The sequence below is a fragment of the Cavia porcellus genome, unplaced genomic scaffold (genome assembly GCF_034190915.1).
Source record: "Cavia porcellus strain 051 isolate PalLab524CR breed Dunkin Hartley unplaced genomic scaffold, mCavPor4.1 scaffold_13, whole genome shotgun sequence".
NCBI classification, from domain to species: Eukaryota; Metazoa; Chordata; class Mammalia; order Rodentia; family Caviidae; genus Cavia; species Cavia porcellus.
Window position 1 is genome coordinate 29,080,069 of NW_026947496.1, and position 19,233 is coordinate 29,099,301.

The 19,233-nt window shown below is 40.7% G+C and overlaps 1 protein-coding gene across 2 annotated transcripts; it reads right to left on the reverse strand.

The window, feature by feature from the left end:
* Window positions 1–1,792: 1,792 nt before the first annotated feature.
* On the reverse strand, window positions 1,793–18,996 carry LOC100714297 (E3 ubiquitin-protein ligase TRIM38-like). 2 transcript variants are annotated; one of them, XM_013151424.3, is made up of 7 exons: window positions 18,748–18,996; window positions 17,460–17,914; window positions 15,219–15,314; window positions 13,345–13,575; window positions 12,173–12,195; window positions 11,972–12,084; window positions 1,793–5,782 (listed from the first exon to the last, which is right to left on the reverse strand). In XM_013151424.3, exons 2-7 carry the CDS (start codon window positions 17,865–17,867, stop codon window positions 5,259–5,261), a joined length of 1,395 nt encoding a protein of 464 aa, XP_013006878.2. In that variant the 5' UTR covers window positions 17,868–17,914; window positions 18,748–18,996; the 3' UTR covers window positions 1,793–5,258. The 2 variants fall into 2 exon arrangements, with proteins under 2 accessions (XP_013006878.2, XP_003468921.2); XM_003468873.3 differs by having other exon boundaries at window positions 17,460–17,896; window positions 18,748–18,995.
* Window positions 18,997–19,233: the final 237 nt, after the last annotated feature.

The following is a 19,233-nucleotide window of genomic DNA, read 5'->3' on the forward strand; positions in this document are numbered from 1 at the left end:
GTCTGAGGAATATTTGTTGAAAAGACTTTCCTTCTCTATTGAAAGCCTTATCAGCTTTTCAAAATCAGTTAATTATAAATGTTTGTATATTTCTGATTCTCTACTCTGCTCCACTTATATTTGTGGTTATTCTTAAACCAATACATTATGAAATACTGTCTTGATTACTATTGCTGTATAACAATGCCTGAAATGGAATAATATAAATCCCTGTACCTTTTCTTTTCCCTAAAGATTTCTTTATCATTGTTGGTCCTTGATTTTTAATATCCAGTTAAAATCACACAGTCAATGTCTCTGAAAAAAATTCAGCTTTAGTTTTTAGTTTTTATTGGCATCTACCAAAGTTGTTTATAAATTTGGAGAGTATCAATGCCTTAAAATTCCATGACATGGATTCCAACCATGAATACATGTCTATTTATGAATGTTTTACTGAATTGATTTCAGAAAAGTACAAGGAAGCATTCATAATATTAAAATATTCTTTGTCATCATTAGAGTGTTGGAAACATGTACATATGTCAAAATTCACCAAATTGCATACTTAAATTTTGTCAGGTTTATTGTGTAGAAACTACAATTCTGTAAAGCTGATTTAAAACAAAACCAAAAATTATGTTATTACATTATTTTACTGACATTACTCATAACCATCAGAATCATGTGATTTCAGCATCATCTCACCAATGGCTTCTATGCTCAGGATGCTGCACTGGTTCACTGTTGTCCTAACTCCAACCCACCCAGTGCAGGGATAGACACCCTGGAACACAGCAGGAAGAGTGGTAGTCGAGGAGCACCCCTGTCAGAGGTTATCATATGCCTTTCATGGCCCCATTCTTCTTTGAACTTCGAACATGGCCACTGCCTATCTTTACTCAGCAATGCTGTGACTCTCTGACTCCGTTGTGAATAGGAAAAAGCCCACCTCTTCCAATTCTCCATGCCGTTGTTTCCTCGGACTCCTGAGGTTAGAACACAGCTGTCAGCCACATGCTGGAGACAGCAGCATTCCAGGATAAATGAATCACTACTGGAAAACAGCCTCCTCCATTGAATTGGGAGTCAGGTCTTTTTACAAATGCCCATCTGTAACTCTCACTTGAAATATTAGTTTCATTCTCCCAGAACTCAGGGTATTTTGGTTTAGATATACCTCCTTCCCCCCGACCCCCAAAAAACTTATCATGCATTCAGAGCCAGAGCTTTTGGAAAGTTATTGGGTCAATGGGGCTTCGTGTGCTATTAGGATGTGGGGTTTGGTCCAAAAAGAATGGTCACTGGAGGTGTCACTTGGAAGGGTGCATCCCTCTTCACAGCTGCCCCCTTTTCTGTCTCCTGCCATGATGTGTGCAGTTCTCCTTCATGGTGACTCTTTCACCATGGCCTTCTTGGCTGAGTATGAACTAAACCCTCTAAAGACTAGAAGCCTAACTGAATATCTGTTCTTCTAAGTTTCCGAAGTCAGGTATTGTATCTCAGCAACAAGAGAATGACTAAGATGGAGATTGTGGAATTTCACATCACGATCCTGAGCAAGAAAGGAGACAGCACTTATACACTTGTCAGGTCAGGATGGCAGAGCATCTTGAAAGCAGCAAGGGATGATGGGGAAGGACATCCCTGCAAAGAACACAGAAGGGTGCAGGCAGTAACTAGAGAGGGAACAGCACTGGTGGGGCCTCTTGGAGATGCAGCATCCACTGGAAACTGGCAGAACCATAAAGAAAAACTAATCAAAGTCATGAAACTAATGAAAGGATGGAGCTCAAAATGACCAAGACAAGGATTAACAGTTCCACTTTATTGGTGAAGAAATAAAGGTTTATAGATTTGAATGTTTGTCTTTGTAGCTTGCATGATATTAGCTCATGAAAATGCACAATTCATATTTCTGAATGAATGAATGACCATTATTTAAGACATACAATACATGTAAGCCTACTCTCAGAGATCAGGACCTTGCCTATTTGGTAGTAAAAAGTATGGCGCTGTACTCTGGAAAGACACCTGTGGCCAGTTATGTTTTTTTAATTGGAGAATTAGTGTGCCCTCTTGGGTGCCCTGGACCCCAATCCTCCCTACTGCCTTTTAACTTACCCATTCAGATGTTTGCCATCCACCTGTCTCCTGTGGCCTTTGGCTTCTTCCATGACTTCTTCTACTTTGCTGGTCACAAGGCACCTTTTAAACAAGCTTCTTGACAACCATGTCAAGAGTTTTTGCTCAATTCCTCCCTGCTATGATCTTCCCTCTCTCCCATTGTCTGTCACATACACCCTCTGTGTTTATTCAAGTTTTAAACATTATAAGCATAAATCCTCAGGCAGTTACCCCAATTACACAATGAACCACAAAACCTAACAAACAGAATCAGAGTTGCACTCAGATATACTATGTACAAATTAGCAATTGTTATGCATACTTAGAGATATGGAAAACTTGTGCTCTGTGATTATTAGACAATATCGATGAGTAGTTCTCATAAATTACACTTAACATAATGGTTATAAGCAAGTTTCATTTGACAGTCAAATATATATTCATTAGATGTTATGTTTACAAATCACAGGCCTATACAGATAAATGATTTCATTTTATCTATTCACTTAATATCTCCCTTAAAATTCATTTCCTTTCAATATATTGCTAATGAACCAGGATGTAGGTTCTTATTTAGCGCTGTTCTATAGCAACCTGGAACACTTTTAAAATATGTCTTATAGAACAGATATTCTAGGGATGCAATCATTTTTATGAGACTGTCTCAATTTCTCTTTTAGTTTTCAAGGAGTTTTTTGTGTATTCAATTCTTAGCAGACTGTCTTTTTCTTTTGACATTTTGAGCATGTCATTCACAGCCTACTGATCTCCATGGTTTCTAATAAAAGGTCATTTGTTAATCATATTAAAGGTCACGTGTGTAAGGAGTTGCTTCTTTCTGCTTGCAAGGTTCTTTGTCTTTGTCTTTTGATTCTTTCATTATAACGTGCGTAGGCATGTAATTAGTCCTAGGAAATTCTCTGAGCTCCTTTGCTATGAGGATTTATGTTGGTGTTCTGGTAGAACTAGCTTGGAGACTCAGACCGGAAACTCATCTGATCCTCTTTTTTTTTTCCTATTCCCTACAGCATGTTACATGACCAAATTCCTCCTTCAAACAACAAGAAGTAGATGAGGTGGCTGACAGCTATCACTAAACAGCCACTCTCTTGCTATGGATGCTTTGTCCTTGCTGGAAGTTTGAATTTTTCTTATTTTTCTTTATTTTTGAGAACATAAACTTTGGTGAACTGAGCCTGAGTTCAAAGAGAAACATCCACAGTAAAGAAAATGAGGTGTAACCTGTGAAGAGATATTCTGGGCTCATTACTGCGCACAGTCTGTGTGCTGATGGCATGGGGAGTTCATTTGTCCTGTGGTCTGGGGGATCTGTTTCCACAGCACCTCCTAGGTTATACTGAATCGCTGCATTGCAAAATGCGAGCTGTGATCTAGCCCTCTGGAGGCCTCCTGCTTCTTCATGTCTCTGTTTTAAGTCCAAACAGTGATTAAACAAATGATTTGTTAAATGAAGAATCGCTGTATCACAGGGGACACTTTGTGAACTCATGGGTCTACTTCCCTCTGCAAGGGACATCCTCAAAAGGAAAGTCCAGTCCTAGTTCTCTCTCTCCATAGGTTTCAACACATGCCGTGAGAAACATTCTGAGAAACACCCGCAAATCCCATTAACCTCAATATTAGGTCATATCCAAAAACAGTGGGAACATTTGGACCCTGACAATATGAAAAAGGAACAATTTATCTACTATTGTAATACAGTTTGGTCCCAGTACCAACTATGGAATGGCAAGAGATGGGTAAAGGAAGACAGTTTAAGTTATAATACTATCTTAGAGTTAGACCATTTCTATAAAAATCATGGAAAGTGAAGTGAAATGCCCTGTGTTCAGACTTTTGTAGCTGGAAAAACCCACTCTGGTGGAGGAGGAAATTGATATCTTGATGATCCTGTCCTCAGATCTCTACCTGTTTCTCAGGAAGATATGGGTCTCTCCTCCCAGTGATGAAAGTAACCACACTGGAGGGTCTCCTCAACATCCTCATTATAATATTCAAACAGTAGTCAACCAACGAAGAGGTCCATAAAGGCCTTCAGTCTCTCATAGACAGTTTTCTCAAACATGGTTTTCTCCACCCCCTTTCTTCCCTTGGTAAAAGCTTCAGAATATTGGATGGCACAAGAACTTCACTTCATCAATGAGGCTGCAACTCTAATTCACTGTCTTGTTGCACATCTATATATAATTCTCTCCCAGATCCCAGAGGACACAAATTGCTTTTCAGTCTTAGACCTTAAAAATTGTCTTTTCTATTCCAGTCCACCTGAATTCCCAGCTTCTCTCTGCTTTGAATGAGAAAAATCTCTTTTTGGTAACTGAGTGCAATCTGTCATCTGAAGAGACTTGTTAACCACAAATGTGGAGCAATAACTCCCAAACCTGACACAAGATCAAGCCAAACCTGACATCCATTATCAAAACTCTGACACAAAAACACACCAAGCCTGAAACCTGGTATCAATTCTCAGTTGTGAGAATATGCCAAATCTATCACCCGATGTCAATATTCTACCTTAGATCAAGTGGGAATCACCTGAATCAACTATCAAAGAAGATATAAACAGACAACAGCAGTTGACTTCGGGCCACTGCCTTCTTGCTCTTACAGTGGCCCATTTTGCTTGCAGGCTGTACCCTCTCTTTTCACTTCAAAGCATGCTTTTCTCCTTGAGCATTTACGTTTTGCTTTCTTTCCTTTTCTTATTTCTGGTGTAAACAGTAATCTTTCACATTCACTGATTGTGCTGACTTATTCTTTGGGACAATAACACCCTGGAAAGCACTGTTGGCCTCTACTTCACCTAATAACACTACTCCATTGCTGAATTTGTTTATTAATTCTAGGAGTATTTTGGTAGAACACTTTGGCCCTTCTATATAAAGAATCATGTCATCTGTGAATAAGGATTGTTTGGCTTCTTCCTTTCCTATGCATATCCCTTCTATTTTTGTTGTTGTTGTTGCTTGATTGCTCCAGTCAAAGTTTCAAATCTATATAGAACAGGAGTGGTGCTAATGGATATCCAGTGTATCTGAAGGAAGAGCAGTGAAGAAAACTTACCAACTTCTGCCCTGATAGGCTATACACATTTTCAGTACTGGACAACCAAAGACACTTTACTGTTTTCGTCACTTACTATAAGGAGGCAGGCACAAAGGCGAATGCTGATAAACGTGGAAATAGGGCCGCAGAGTATCAGAGAAGGAAGCCTTGGGGAAGGTGAAGATGTGGGAGCCAGAGGTCATGTTGTAGAAGGACACAGCTCCAGCCTCATAGTCCAGAGCAACCCCCACCACCAGGGGGCGCTCACGCAGCTCAAGGGCAGTGTGCGGAGAGGTGAGTGCTACATAGCCATTCTGTGTGCCCCGTCGGACGGCCCAGAATCCCAGCTCAGGTACCTGCTTCATGTTGAGGCCCCGCTCCACATTTTCCATACAGACTCCCACATCCCAAGCTGTTCCTTCTCCAACATCCACTTCGAAGAAGTATCTTCCTGAGCGGAAGCTCTCACAGCCCAGCACGCAGGGGAAAGCAGTGAATCTGCTGGAAGAAGACTCAAGATTCCTCTGGCTGTGTGCACAAAACACTTGTCTCCGATCGTTAGACAGAGTTAGGCTAGGATGAGCTGTATTTGGATCCAGTGTCACACCGACTATAAAATAAACAAAAATTCACAGTTTTTATGGTGGCCATAATACAATGTATTTTAAATAAGCCTTCCTGTGTTTGGATCCAATTCTTGTCTCTAACTAGCTATGTAAGCAAACAGTTAAGTGAAAATCATCATATCTGGTTCAGTGATTCATGGGGAGAAGTTAGTGATCTAATGTTTCCCACCACTTAGTAAAATTCCTAGTAGTTAGTAGCTTCCTTGAAGGGAATAGTAATAATATTATCAAAAAGCAATCTTCACCATCACCAACTTAGTCATTCATAGATGCCAAAGTTTAGAAGTAATCAGACTGAATATGGAAGTAACCAGACTGAATCTGTTCTGTCTTCCTTTCTGCAAATCACCAGGGATCAGAAACAGTGCAGTTCAATTAACTTTTCCCCATCTCCACTTCATAACATATGCATGCAAGAAGAAATCAGCAACGGGATGAGACAACAATTATAATGACATATGCACTGAACACGGGTGCACCTAGCTTCATAAAACTAACTCTACTGAACATAAAACATCAGATAAACACAAACACAGTTATGGTGGGGATGTTAATGCCCTACTATCACAAATAGACAGATCCAACTAGACAAAAAAATGTACGAAGAAATATGAGAGTTGCACCACACCTTTGAACAGTGGACTTAGAATACACATTCTTCTGAGTAGCACATGGATCTTTGTCCAGAATAGACCAAATTCTAGACCATAAACCAGACTTAAATAGATCAAATGATCCCATGCATACTATCAGGTCATAGTGCAATGAAACTAGAAATCAACGGACAAAGAAACCATGGATATTATGCAAGAGTATAAACAGTACACTCGAATAATCAATAGTCATAGAAAGAATTTAGCCAGTTCCTACAATTAAACAATAATGCCAGTACAAGATACCAGGACCTATTGGACACAAAGGAAGCAGTCCTAAAAGAGAAGTTTATAGCTATGAATTCCCACATCAGAAAAATATAATGAACAAAATAAGTAACCTAATGATATATCTCAAAGTTGTGAAAAAACAAAACATGAAAATACAAATCCAAAGTTAAGGAAGCAAATAAGCAGAAATAAAATTGAAGCTAAAAAATGAGAATAAAGAAAACAAAAAAGTAAACAATAAAAAACAAAATACAAAGAATCAATTGAACAGCTAGTTGGTCAAAGGAATTAACAAAATAGTAAAGCATGTAGGCAATCATACAAAAAAAAAAAAAAGAAAAGAAAAGAAAGGCAAAACCCAAAGCAATACAATTAGAAACCAAAAGGCAAAATTATAGCAAATACCACTAAAATCCAAAAGATTATTAGCAACTACGTTGATAGCCTGTACTCCTATGAATTGGAGAATCTAGAAGAAATGGGAGGATTTCTAGATACATGTGAATTATCCATTCTGAATGAAGATGATACAAATACACTGAGTGATCCAATAACAGGTAATGAAATTGAGACAGTAATAGAAAACCTACCAACTAAAAAAAGCCCAGGGCCAGATGTGTTGGTGTACTGCTAGATACCAGCACTAAGGAGGCCAAGGCAAGAGGGTTGCTGGGTGTTCGAGGCCAGCCTGGGCTACAACGTGAATTCAAGGCCAGCCTGAACTTCATAGTGAAGCCCTGTCTCACAAAGACCAAAAAAAAAAAAAAAAAAAAAACCAAAAAGAAAAGAAAAGTCCAATATACTCATCACTGAATTATATTATGACTTCAGGGAAGAGCTAAAATCAATGCTCCTGAAAATGAAAGGGAAACTGTAAATATGCTTGTTAGCACTGCAAACATGTACTATTAAAATAAAAATTACAAAAGAAATTGAATGCAAAACACTATAACAAATCATATACATAACATATCAATCTGATGTGTATTATGTATGACATCATTTATACATTTGAAATATGCTTCTAGTACAACATACATATTACCTGTTAAAGATTAAAAGCCAATCTATTTATTAGTTTTCATTATATGATATTTATAATACATAGTATCTGCTATCATAACAAAACATGTAATTTCTATAACATGTATATATATAGTATAATATAATATATACTAATACATTATTCAATATGTAACATATATTCTATATAATTACATTTTATATATATAAAAAATTTTGGTTCCATGTGTATATTATATACTATTAGAGGTTGACTTTTCTTTCTTTCTTTATAAAATAAAAAGTGGATGAGATGGTTTCATTATCAACTAGTCAGAGTCAAGCATCACAACACAATGGTGAAACACTGATGATAGTAAAGGGACATGGATGTATTTATAGAACTTTAATAGAATATATGAAATCACTTTCTACATGAACAGGTCTGATCTGTAAGTATATTCTCTCCAACCACCTAGCAACAGTGCACCATCAGCACAAATACATGATCACAATACACTCAGACTGTAGCTGGTAGCTAAATTTTTCTTACCTATTTTTATCATGTCAAGATTCCTCCTGTCCAGTGAATTACATTTATGGTAACTATTCCAGGAACCCTGAGTAGTTGATTATAGAACAATAATGATTTGTGTATCATCTTCAAACTGACTTATAAAATTGGCATGTTATACATAGGGTATGTGTAATATGTATTTTTCAATTTGGGTTATTCTGAGAAGACAATTGAAGTTTAACATTGGAAAGTGAATGGTAAAATCACTACATTATCAAATTATGGAAAAATAATCAGAGGATGCTTTCAGAAAATATATCCAACTCAGGAATAAAAGTTAATGTTCACTAATGACTAGAAAATTTTTTAGAAAATAGAAGTCACCAATATAAAATAAAAAAGTCTATTCTAAATTTGAAAGTACAAGAAAGGAAGGAAGGAGGAAGAAAGAAAAGGAAAGAAAGAGAATAGCACTCACATACTAAGAGAAGACACTGGCTACAATTATCTCCCAGAACTCACTAAAGAAAGAAGCAATAAAATTATTGAACTACATTAATCAAGGTTAACTAGGGTGGGTCAAAGGGGAAAGGGTGGGGAAAAGGGAAAAAAAATGCAAGTGAGTTATACTGTTAGTGTCTCTCAGTTCATTGAAAAGGAAGGTTTGTGCAATATTGACTGGAGAAATCTTTATGCCCATATCTTGTATTCTGATCAACTACTTTAAAGATAACAATATGGGATGTATTAACTATTGTTAATCTCTGTTATGATTGATACATTGTGTCAACCTGAGCTGTGTAGAAGTTTAAATCAGAGACTCAGCAGGTAGTCAGGGTCCTTACTTTGTAAATATCCTCATCCTGTGCAGGAGGAGGGCACAGAGATTTTGTGAGTGCTACAGGTGCTCATGTGGGAGGCAGGGGTGACCTGCATACAACATAAAAGAGGAAAGAAGCTTGCTCTACCCTCTTTTTTGCTGTCTTCTGCTGCCTTCAAGTATTGCCCCTGTGCCATGCCACCCTGCCTTGGAGCCAGCTGGTTATGGACTGAAACCTCCACAAACTGTGAGCTAAATAAACCTTTCCTTCCTTCATTTTGAGTTGGGTATTTTGTCCCAGCAATGAGAGAAAAGTAACCAAGACAATCTCTTATTGTTTTATTATGAAATTTTATTTTACTTTTTTCCATAAAAATAAAAAAGCACCGGATTAAAGGTACATGCCACTGTACCCAGCATCTTTGTCTATTCTTGTATTCACTTCAGATATCCTTTCAAAATAATCTTTTAAAAGCAATGGAAATGAAAATGTTTCAGTAGTTTTACAATATTAAAACAATCTATTTTCAAGCCAGGCATATGCCTATAATTGTAGCACTTGGGAGGCTGAGACAGAAAGATTGCCATATATTAGAGGCTAGCCTGGACTGCATAGTAAGCTCAAAGCCAGCCTAAACGTCACAGCGAGACCATCTCAAAAAACAAAAAGCAACTAAAAATCTATTTTCAATATTCTTTGTTTCTCCATATACATACATATACTATTGTAAATATAATGCATAGTTTTATGAAATTTATTTCAAGTTTTTTAATTCCTGCTTAAATTTCACAACCCAGAACATGCTTAGTATAAGATACTTTATCATTGTGATTTTGGCAATGCTGGTGTAATGTTTATGATTTGAAGAAAAAAAGAGTTCAATATGAATAAAGACATAAAAAGCATGAAGAAAACACAAAAATAAGAAATGAAACAAGAAAAATCCCTCAAATTCATTAGTGAAACCAGAAAAATTGAAAATAAGTACACAATTAGGAACCACTTCAAATCCATCATAAGAAAATTTCAAATTGTAAACACAAAATCAAGGGTTATATGGATCAATGGTTGTCTTGTTGCTGATGGTGGAGGATGAAGAGGTACAAATTAGCTTTTTCTAGGGCTTACGCACATTGTAATATGTGGATCCCAAACACCAGCACTTACTCTTCAAAGGGCTGTTCTCTAAATCCCATGGGGTCTTGAAGAGACTTAGGAAGAAGCTTGTGACCAAAAGCATCAATATTTCTGTAGTAAGATGCATATTTAAAGCACATGGTATTGCCCAGGTGTGGTGGTGCATGCCTATAATCCCAGCACTTGGGAGGCTGAGGCAGGAGGACTGGTGTGGTGAGTTCAGCCTGAATTGCATAGTAAAACCCTATCTCAAAATGACAACAACAGCAACAAAAAAAGTGTATGGTATAATAAGATTTGAAACACGCTCATTTCAGTACAGTTCAGATGAGTTCCCTGGGGTAGACAGAGTCAAGGGGACCAATGCTTCCATCAGTCAATTGATGTTCACATCTTTGTAAAATTCCTTCTTTTTAAGTGTGGGCAGGGCCAGAGCATTGCTTCTGACCAGCAGAATATGAAAAAGATGACAGAATGTAACTCTTGTGATTATAGTTCATTATTTATAGAACAGCTTGCCAGTATATTTGCTATGGAGATTCGCTTTCCTGGCTCCCGTTGAAGAAAACACTTGATCATGTGTATGTCCACTGTGCAAAGAGCTGATGAGAGGGTCCGGCAGCTGAGGGCAGCCTGTAGCCACAGCCAGCAAGAAGCAGGGGCCCCACACACTGCAACCCAAGGGGAATGAATCCTGCCAGCAGCCTAGGTGAGTGTGGGAGGGGATCTTCCCCAGGCAAGAGTTAGGATGAGAATACAGCCTGGAAACGACTTTACTGCAGCCTCTGGAGACCCTAAATAGAGTCCTGCCACTCCAGCTCACCAGCCTGGTCAGAGCTATGTTCAGATTCCTGACTCACAGGGACTGTGAGGTAATATATCTATATTGCTTTAGATAGTTTTGAATATGTGCAAATGAAAATAGATAACTCATGCAGACAAAAAATCATTTTACATTAAGTAAAATTTTCTAACCAAATTAAACATAACAGTTTCCATTACCACTATTTTTTTTAATTTGGTAATTATGTGTATGAATGTTTGGAGATTTAGGCAGAAGTGACTAACAGAAAAAGGAATAGTAATCCCAGTATGGTGGTGCATGCCTGTTATCCCAGCACTCAGAAGGCTGAGGCAGGAGGATTGCTGTGAGTTAGAGGCCAGCCTTGGCTACGTAATGATCTCAAGGACAGTCTAAACTAGATAGAAGGACCCCATCTCAAACAACAACAACAACAACAACAAAAAAAAAAAACCAAAGCAAACAAAGAAAGGCATAAGTGTTGGCTTGGATCAATAAAGCCTAGTAACTATTACGCTTCTAACATTCACCATTGCTATCTGCATCAGATCCCTAATATTAAAAATAGTCCAATATGCTCACTCACCTTTCTTGCACTCCTCTCAGAATTTGAAATATTCACAAGAAGCATCTGAGTCCCACCTAGCATCAGACCCGGGCTTCATCCCTGCCAGACAAGTGCTAGAGGCTCACGTGTGTAAACACAGTGCATTTTCAGCACAGCTCCATGAAATAGAAACTGTGAATACCTTCATTTCTCAGATGTGGAATTTGAGTGGTCAGAATTGCCTCAGATAGTAGGGTCACCAAAGCACACAGTAGGAACTTAAGGGTTCTATAGGAGAGCAAGATGTAGTACATTCATCCTCTGAGCACACAGGACAGGCAGAGTGAGTCAGCTCTGCTACAGATATTCATGGGATCTATAATCCAGGCTGCCCAGGATGATGGTGACTGTACATGGCTCCTCCTACTACAGTACTGAGGGAGTCCTGAATTCTCTCTTATACCTTGATGGCGTCTTAACATTGTCTTCACATCCAAGTTAAGATCAGCAACATCACCTGCAGTCTGAATCACCAAGGAAAATACCTCGGGAGCCTCCAGCTTCACAGCACACGCCCTAGAAGAAGCAGAGGCAGAGACTCCCCTGTGGTCCTCTCCATTTAGCTCTGTCCACTGGGACCCTCCTGTGTTTACATGGGACTTACCTGCTTAAGGTACCTTTTACATCCTACAAAGAAACAAAAACAAAAGATAAGTGTGTCAGAACCAGCACTCCATGGGTGGTGGCATGTGAAGTAGCTGTCTATAAATATATATAAAGCAACTCCCCAAGGAGGAAAATGGGACCCAGCCTGAGACACTGCTGCAGAGTTAGGAGCAATGATTATCCTACTTGGTCTCTGTCCACTCAGTAAGAGGCTGTGATGTCCCTGGGGAAGCCTGTGGGGAACAGCAGTGGCCACAGTGGCATTAACCTGTGGCTGCTAGGCTGTGAGCAAGAGACTTACTCAGGCTCCCTCTGGTAAGACTGGCTTTCAGGACTTGATGTCCTGCAGAGGGAGCAGAGATCATTTGTCAACAAGGTATACAAAGGTGACTGGATATGTGGCTCCTAACACTGCACCACCAAATTGGTGGCATCAGTTATCACAGGGTGGCAGTGCAGATGTGCCACCTTCTCAACCTAGAGTGTGACTTCAGTTGCACTAGTGGAAGCCAGAATAAACAGTTCCTGCTGTTCATCATAATGGGATGCATCCTTTATGCATCTGTAAGCCCCACAATAGCTCTAGGTGCAAGGGCTCCACCAGCAACTCAAGCAAAAGATTATTGCTCCTTTTGGCTGTCCCACTGTCACTGCCTGATTGCTGGGTGAGTATTTCAGTAGAGAGACTGGCAGTCAGGACCTGCACATGGGTCATGGGGATTATAATAGCAAAAGCTATTCCATGAGTATTTTTGGCCACTCTATGTTCATCTGCTTAGAAAAGCCATTTTTCTTTCATGTTGTAGATTCAACCCAGGACCTGCCCATCCTAGAAGAGTGCTGCATTACTGACCAGAATTCTGGGAATATTTTTAAAACTTTAATTTCAGAATCACTAAGTCAGCCTCACATTTGTGCTGCTCCAGCCTGAGCCTCCTCAGTACCTGGAATTATATAACTGGAGCACCATTCTGTGGAAAAGTATGTGTTCATATTTCAGATAGACCAGTGAAGCACCCTGATGAGGTTCATGTATAATCTTAGGGAGGCATTATCTAAATTCCTTCCAAATGTCCACATGGGAGTAGATGCAGGTTACGCCAATCTCTCTCTGCTTCCTCACCACACTTCTCAGAATCCTCTTTTCCTTCCCCAAGGCCACAGCCTCACCTGCAGCAGGTACTGGGCTGAGCCCTGACATTTTGCCTCCATTTCCAGGATGTGGCTCTTGAGCTCATTGCTCTTCTGCTGCAGGTTGTCCTCACTCTCCCTCAGTCTCCTCAGCATCTGTTCTTCTTCCTTCTCCAGCCTCCAGAGATACGACTGCTCCTCCTCACATAGAAACTTATGGAGATTCTCAAACTCCAGCTTGATTTTTTGTTTCTGAATATCTATGTCATTCTAGAATCAAGAAAGTATGGTAAGAAGTGCATATAAATGAAGCGTTTGTGCTGAATGAATGGGTAAACAAAACTTGATCTGCATATATACTGGAGTCTTACCCCACCTTAAAAAGAATGGAAATCTGACCCATCCTTCAAGGATGAAGCTAGAGGACTTTCTGCTAAGTAAAATGAGTCTGAAACAAGGGGACAAACAGTGTAGATCTCATTACATGAAGTACATACAATAATTAAATTCATAGAAATTGAAAACAAGAGAGTAGTTACCAGGTAATTAGGAGCAATGGAGAATGAGAGTTTAGGTTTAGTGGGGACAGAGTTTCATTTTGCAAGAAAAAAAAAAAACTTTGGGAGGTAAGTATAGTGATGGTTTTGCAACAATGGGAGAGGAATTAATGCCCCTGAGCTGTACACTTAAAACAGTAAAAGTGGAAAAGTGTATATTATGTCTGTTTTATCACACACAAAAAAGAAAGTATGATCTGTTCCTGTGACATAATACTCCCATAAGTCACTCAAGCTGAAAGAATGTCCTCAGCTTTCTGTTGGCACTCACGTATTGGAGGGATTGACCCTGACTTCTTTCCTTTTTCTAAGCACCCAGGCTGGTAAGGAGAGTCCCTGATTCTTGACAGTGTGAGGCACCAACAAGGCAGGCTTGTGTTACTGCTTACTGAGACATATTCATGTACCCACTGGGGATTATTTTATTATCCCTATGTATAAGATGCTAGAAATGCATGATGTATCTCATTAGACTTCACTTTCATTTGACTAGATGGAGAGCTGCAATTTTCAGGAGGGCTCTCGAAATATCTGCAGCATTTCAAAGACTATGATGTTGTGATAGAATCCAATCAACTTAGAAAGAAGTAGAAGTTTTGTGGGAGAGGTACCTGTATTTGTACTGAAAGGCTTTCATGAAGTGTTAGTTATACTCAGTGTTGCCCCTTGTGCAAGGTCCTAGCAATGTGAAAGCAAAGAGTATTCCCCGGAAGCTCTGATTAACCCTTTATACCCAAAAGAGACAGACGGTGGGAAGGACCCTGGAAGAGGCAGAATGGCTCACCAGCCTGTGGACTTGAACTGATAGTTAAAGGATTCCACAGATACTCCCACAAGGAATGTGCCTCTGAAACTGCAGAGCCCAGAGAAGCCACAGAAACCTATAAGCCTTCAGTCTGCAGGTGAAAGGCACAGGCTCTTATAACAGCTACTATGCTCCTTACCATGCAAGCTGGTTCTTTTATTGGTCTGCCTTGGGGAAACCTGATTTTTGAATGTTCAGAGGCAGCTTCTCCACCTGTAAGGCTGAAAGCCAGACCTTGCACTTGGTAAATGAAACAAGGGATAAGTTTAAAGTCTGCACACCAGAGGAAACAATTAAAACGCCAAATCCAAACAAGCCTATCTTTGGGGAAATAAACATGATGATTCAACTTCTCCTGAATGCACTAGCAGGGATCTTAGTCCATTTGTGTCAGAAGGTTAAAGATTTGATGATGGAATCTCAGGGGCATAAAGAAGTACAGCAAAAAAACAACTGTTTTGTTCTTCAGGTTTGTGCTTTGCCCTAATCATTCCCCATGCCTAACCACTACAATGGAAAATAGTTTGAGACCAATGACCTCAGATTCTTACCCGCCACTCAGTCATCTGTGTTGCCACAAATGCTTTCTGATTCATACATTCTGTATGGAGTTCACTCAATTTTGCCACAGCTTTCTGGAGCTTTTCCTGAGGGGAAAATTGGGTGAAGAAAGCTCATTGACTTTAATTACTCATTAGACACCTAAGAGAAAGCCCAGTACTCCAGGAAGTATTCAAATACGATGAATCTGCCCTTCACTTAGTTCTTTCACTCTGTTGGAGAACAAAGTGTTGGGGACTGCATGGTGATGACATGGATCTACTCAGTACCCAGGATGGTGATAGGATTTTAACACAATTTGTGCCCTATAGAAAAAATCTCAGTAGGATTGAGCAACTTGGCCAAGGTAGTATACAGCTGGGAGCAGTGGAGCTGCACTGACCAGGACCACAATGATAGCCAACCAGGTCTACTAGCACAGTGTCACCAAGGAAAAGTTAGACACAAAGATGGCCATGTGGGAAACAAGATCTTAGAAAATAATGTACTGCAGAAAGCATAATCAAATCCAGAGTGTCACATACACATGGAACATGGCAGGCATTATAGGCAGAAAAGAAAGAAGATGCCATCTGAAGTTTTAGAAACAGTTAATACATTTAGGACACTTCTGGTATGTTTAAAGAACAAAATAATAAACCCAAGTTGAAAAGCTTTTGGTATCTTTGTCAGTGTTTTAGGTTGTTTCTCAAAAATGGTTTCCCATATTTTTCTTGAATTCAATTTGAAGCTGATACGAAATAGTCATCATCTTCAAAAATAAAAGTGCTGTCTCCTATCCTCCCTAAGTCCAATAGGTGCATTTATGAATGCCCTAGCATGCTCAGGAAAGTGCTAAGACTACCTGATTTAGCAAGACTGAATTGTCTTCCTGTATGCCATGCACAGTTTTAAGTCTACATATTTCAACGTACTCAAATGTGTTATGAAAGGAAAAATTTCTGCTATGTACACTTGTAGATGGAGGAAACCAAGCCATGAAGACATTAAATAATTTGCTCCAAAATGTGCATCTAGTAAGTATCAGAAACTAAGATTTCATCCTCAGCTTCCTGCCTCAGGCTGACAACCACGACCCTGTGCTGCTCCATTTCCTACTGCTGGGTGGGAGAGAAACTCAAACAAAACCATCCCTATTACAATTAGTAGCTCCATGGAGTCTAAAGGAGTGCTGAATGCCTAAACTATGGTCAGGGCTGATGTGACCTTAGGAAGGTCATGGAGCCCTCAAGGAGCCCAACTCTGTCTTAATGGACCAGAAGCCTACTATGCGCACATAATTCTGATCTGTAGTAGGGCTGAGGACTGGGGCAGCAGGACTAAGCTGGCTCCTTGCTTCACCACCACCTAGGTCAAGCTTTCCAAGCTCTCAGGGGACACGTAGGAGCCACCAAGAAGCCATCTCCCACTTACCCTCCACAGTTGTTATCTCTGACTATTCCGGAATTTTGTTTGCATCTGCCCTCTCATTCCCCTTCTCACAGAGATAATCTACATTTTACTCTTTGAGATTCCCTTTGCTTTCGCAGGCGAGGATGATGATTTCAATGTCAGTGACCTTCACTCCCCAAGTGAAATTTTCTAGTCATGGACCACTGTGGTCTAGGGTCTACACACAGAGCTGACTCTCAGGTCTTGCGTCCTGGTTCTTTTCTTCTTCCTCACCTTCTTGTCTTCTGCATGTGCCCCATGGCCTGGTCACAGAGAGGCAGGAGCCCCCGTGGGTGTGCCTTTGCATGTGTCAGTCCCTCTACCTGGAAACAGTGCAGGGGTTAAGTTTATGTGTCCTTCAGGAGTGACAGCTGGGATGTATCACTCCCTCTCTTCCTGCCATTATTGACACCTAACCCCACGTATCCAGGCAGTCACTTTGCTGATCTGTGCCTCTACTGGACACTAGGAACCCCCCCAGGTGATGTGTCCTCTTCCACTTCATTTCCAAATGCTTCTGCAGAGTCTTGCACACTGTGATTTCTTCCAATTATTTACAGTGAAGTAGATACAACACAGGTATTTGCCTGAACAAGGCCGAGAGCAGGAAACAGCCCATGGTGACACTCGGATGAGGACAGGATGGGGTCAATTTGGACAGTTTGGACTGGACTCAGAAAAGAGCCATCACAAATCATTTTTCAAAACACCACGATAAAACCTTGTTTCAGGGTTCTAACCTTAGTTTCAGAATTAAAACCCTCAGACCTTGGGAGCAGCACAGGATCAGTCTCACTCACCTTGTAGCCTGGGCACACGTCTTCCACCAGCGCCGTGGCATGCCCTTGGTGCTGTGGTCCCCTCTCACAACGCCAGCAGATGAGCTGGCCGTCATCTTCACAGAAGAGCTGGAGCCCCTCCCTGTGGGTCTCACATTCTACTTTGTTCTCCATCTTCTCCATCTCCTCTATGACTTCAGTGATTCTTGCTAGATGCTTATTATACTTCCAACTGTTTTTGGAGAATGGGCACTTACACTGAGGACACAGGAGCTGCTGTGGCAATGGCTTCTTTGTACAGAAGATCCACATACACAAGTTGCAGAAGCTGTGTCCGCAGTTGAGGCTCACCGGATGAGCCAACAAGTTTGAGCACAGGAAGCAGGTAGCGATCTCCTGCATCTTCTCCATGGGAGTGGCTGAGTCCATGGCTTCGCCGAAGCAGTTCCAATGTGGATCTAGAGGTGAAGATGAACCTGACAGAATTGCCACAGGCTTGGAAACACAGCTGAACTGAGCCTGTACTGCCCTCAACTCATGCTGCAGTCTTAACTCTAGAATGAGGAAAGGCTTTTTAATTTAAAAAATTTATAAGTGACTAGCTGTGTTGTCCATACAACACAAACCATCACGTGTGGACATTTAAATTTAACTTAATAAATATTCAGTAAAATTGAAAATCCAGTTTCTCTAACTTGCTAGACACATTTCAGTTGCCCAAAAGCCCCTTGTGGCTGGTGTTTATAGGCCACTGGGCCAAAGAACATTACATCAGAGCTTGATGCTGCATGCTGCAGCAGGAGGCACAGAGCAGGAAGGTCCTGAGTAACTCCTTCTTGTTCTCAAGAACCATTAGCATCATAATGATCTCTTTTTACTTTGTGGGCAATATGGAGGATCTGTGTAGACCATCAAACTGGACTCCACCATGATCCCCACTCCCAATCCATGCATTATAGGAAATAAGGTCCATGAAGAGCAACGGAGACCCAACAAGGAAGATGACAAATATAACCAAGGCGATCCAAAGAACTAGCTTATTCTTTTTGAGTCTCCTCTCTCAACTTAAGAAAAAAAACTGAAAAGAGGCCTGGAAGGATATAGAAGCCTGGTTATTTCCAGGACTTGCAGAACCAGGAAGCTTAAAGCCCTGTGAGAGCTAGGAACAGGATTTCTGGCATTTCCTGAGGAAGAGGCCAGGGCCCTGCTGTTAGCAAACACTTTCTCCACCGCCACCAACTCTCACACCCACCCGGACTCCGTCCTCCTCCCCCAGGACCCGAAGCTGAGTTTTTAGGAACACACTGACCTATTTGATGCTAGTTCCTTCCCAGGCTGTCCAGTCTTGGAGCCTAGGCGATAAGTTACGCCACGAGAGAAAAGAGAAACTCCGGAGGGAGGCGGGGCCGCGGACTCGGGGCCAATGAGGAGGCTCGGTGAGGAGACTGCGCTCAGCCAGTCCTGAGAGCGAGGGAATCCAGGTGTTACCTGGGCTCGTTTTAAAAGTGAGCCCTAGGAGTTGGGGATTTATCTCAGCAGCATAAGCCCCTGCCTTGTAACCAGGCGGTGGTGAGTTCGATCCCTGGTACCGATAAAAACGGAAAAGACCAGAAAAAGAAAAAGTGAGCTGTCCTGTGGCGGACTTATGCCCTTTGTCGGGCTGAATGCCCGGTGCCTCCCTTCCTCCCTACGTGCCTGCCCACCTGTTATGTGGCTGCTGTTTTCCATTCTCGCAGCTTCCTATTGAAGTTTTAGGCTCTGAGGAGCAGTTGAAGCGAACCCACCACAGGAAAAT

Bases quoted from the DNA above. Each gene is read 5' to 3' on its own strand.
- LOC100714297 (XM_013151424.3), bottom strand. From the start codon at position 17,867: ATGGACTCAGCCACTCCCATGGAGAAGATGCAGGAGATCGCTACCTGC. The intron at 12,085-12,172 runs GTAAGTCCCATG...TGCTTCTTCTAG, and splicing joins GTAAAAGGTACCTTAAGCAG to GGCGTGTGCTGTGAAGCTGG. The intron at 5,783-11,971 runs GTATAAGAGAGA...TTTATTTTATAG, and splicing joins AATGTTAAGACGCCATCAAG to TCGGTGTGACACTGGATCCA.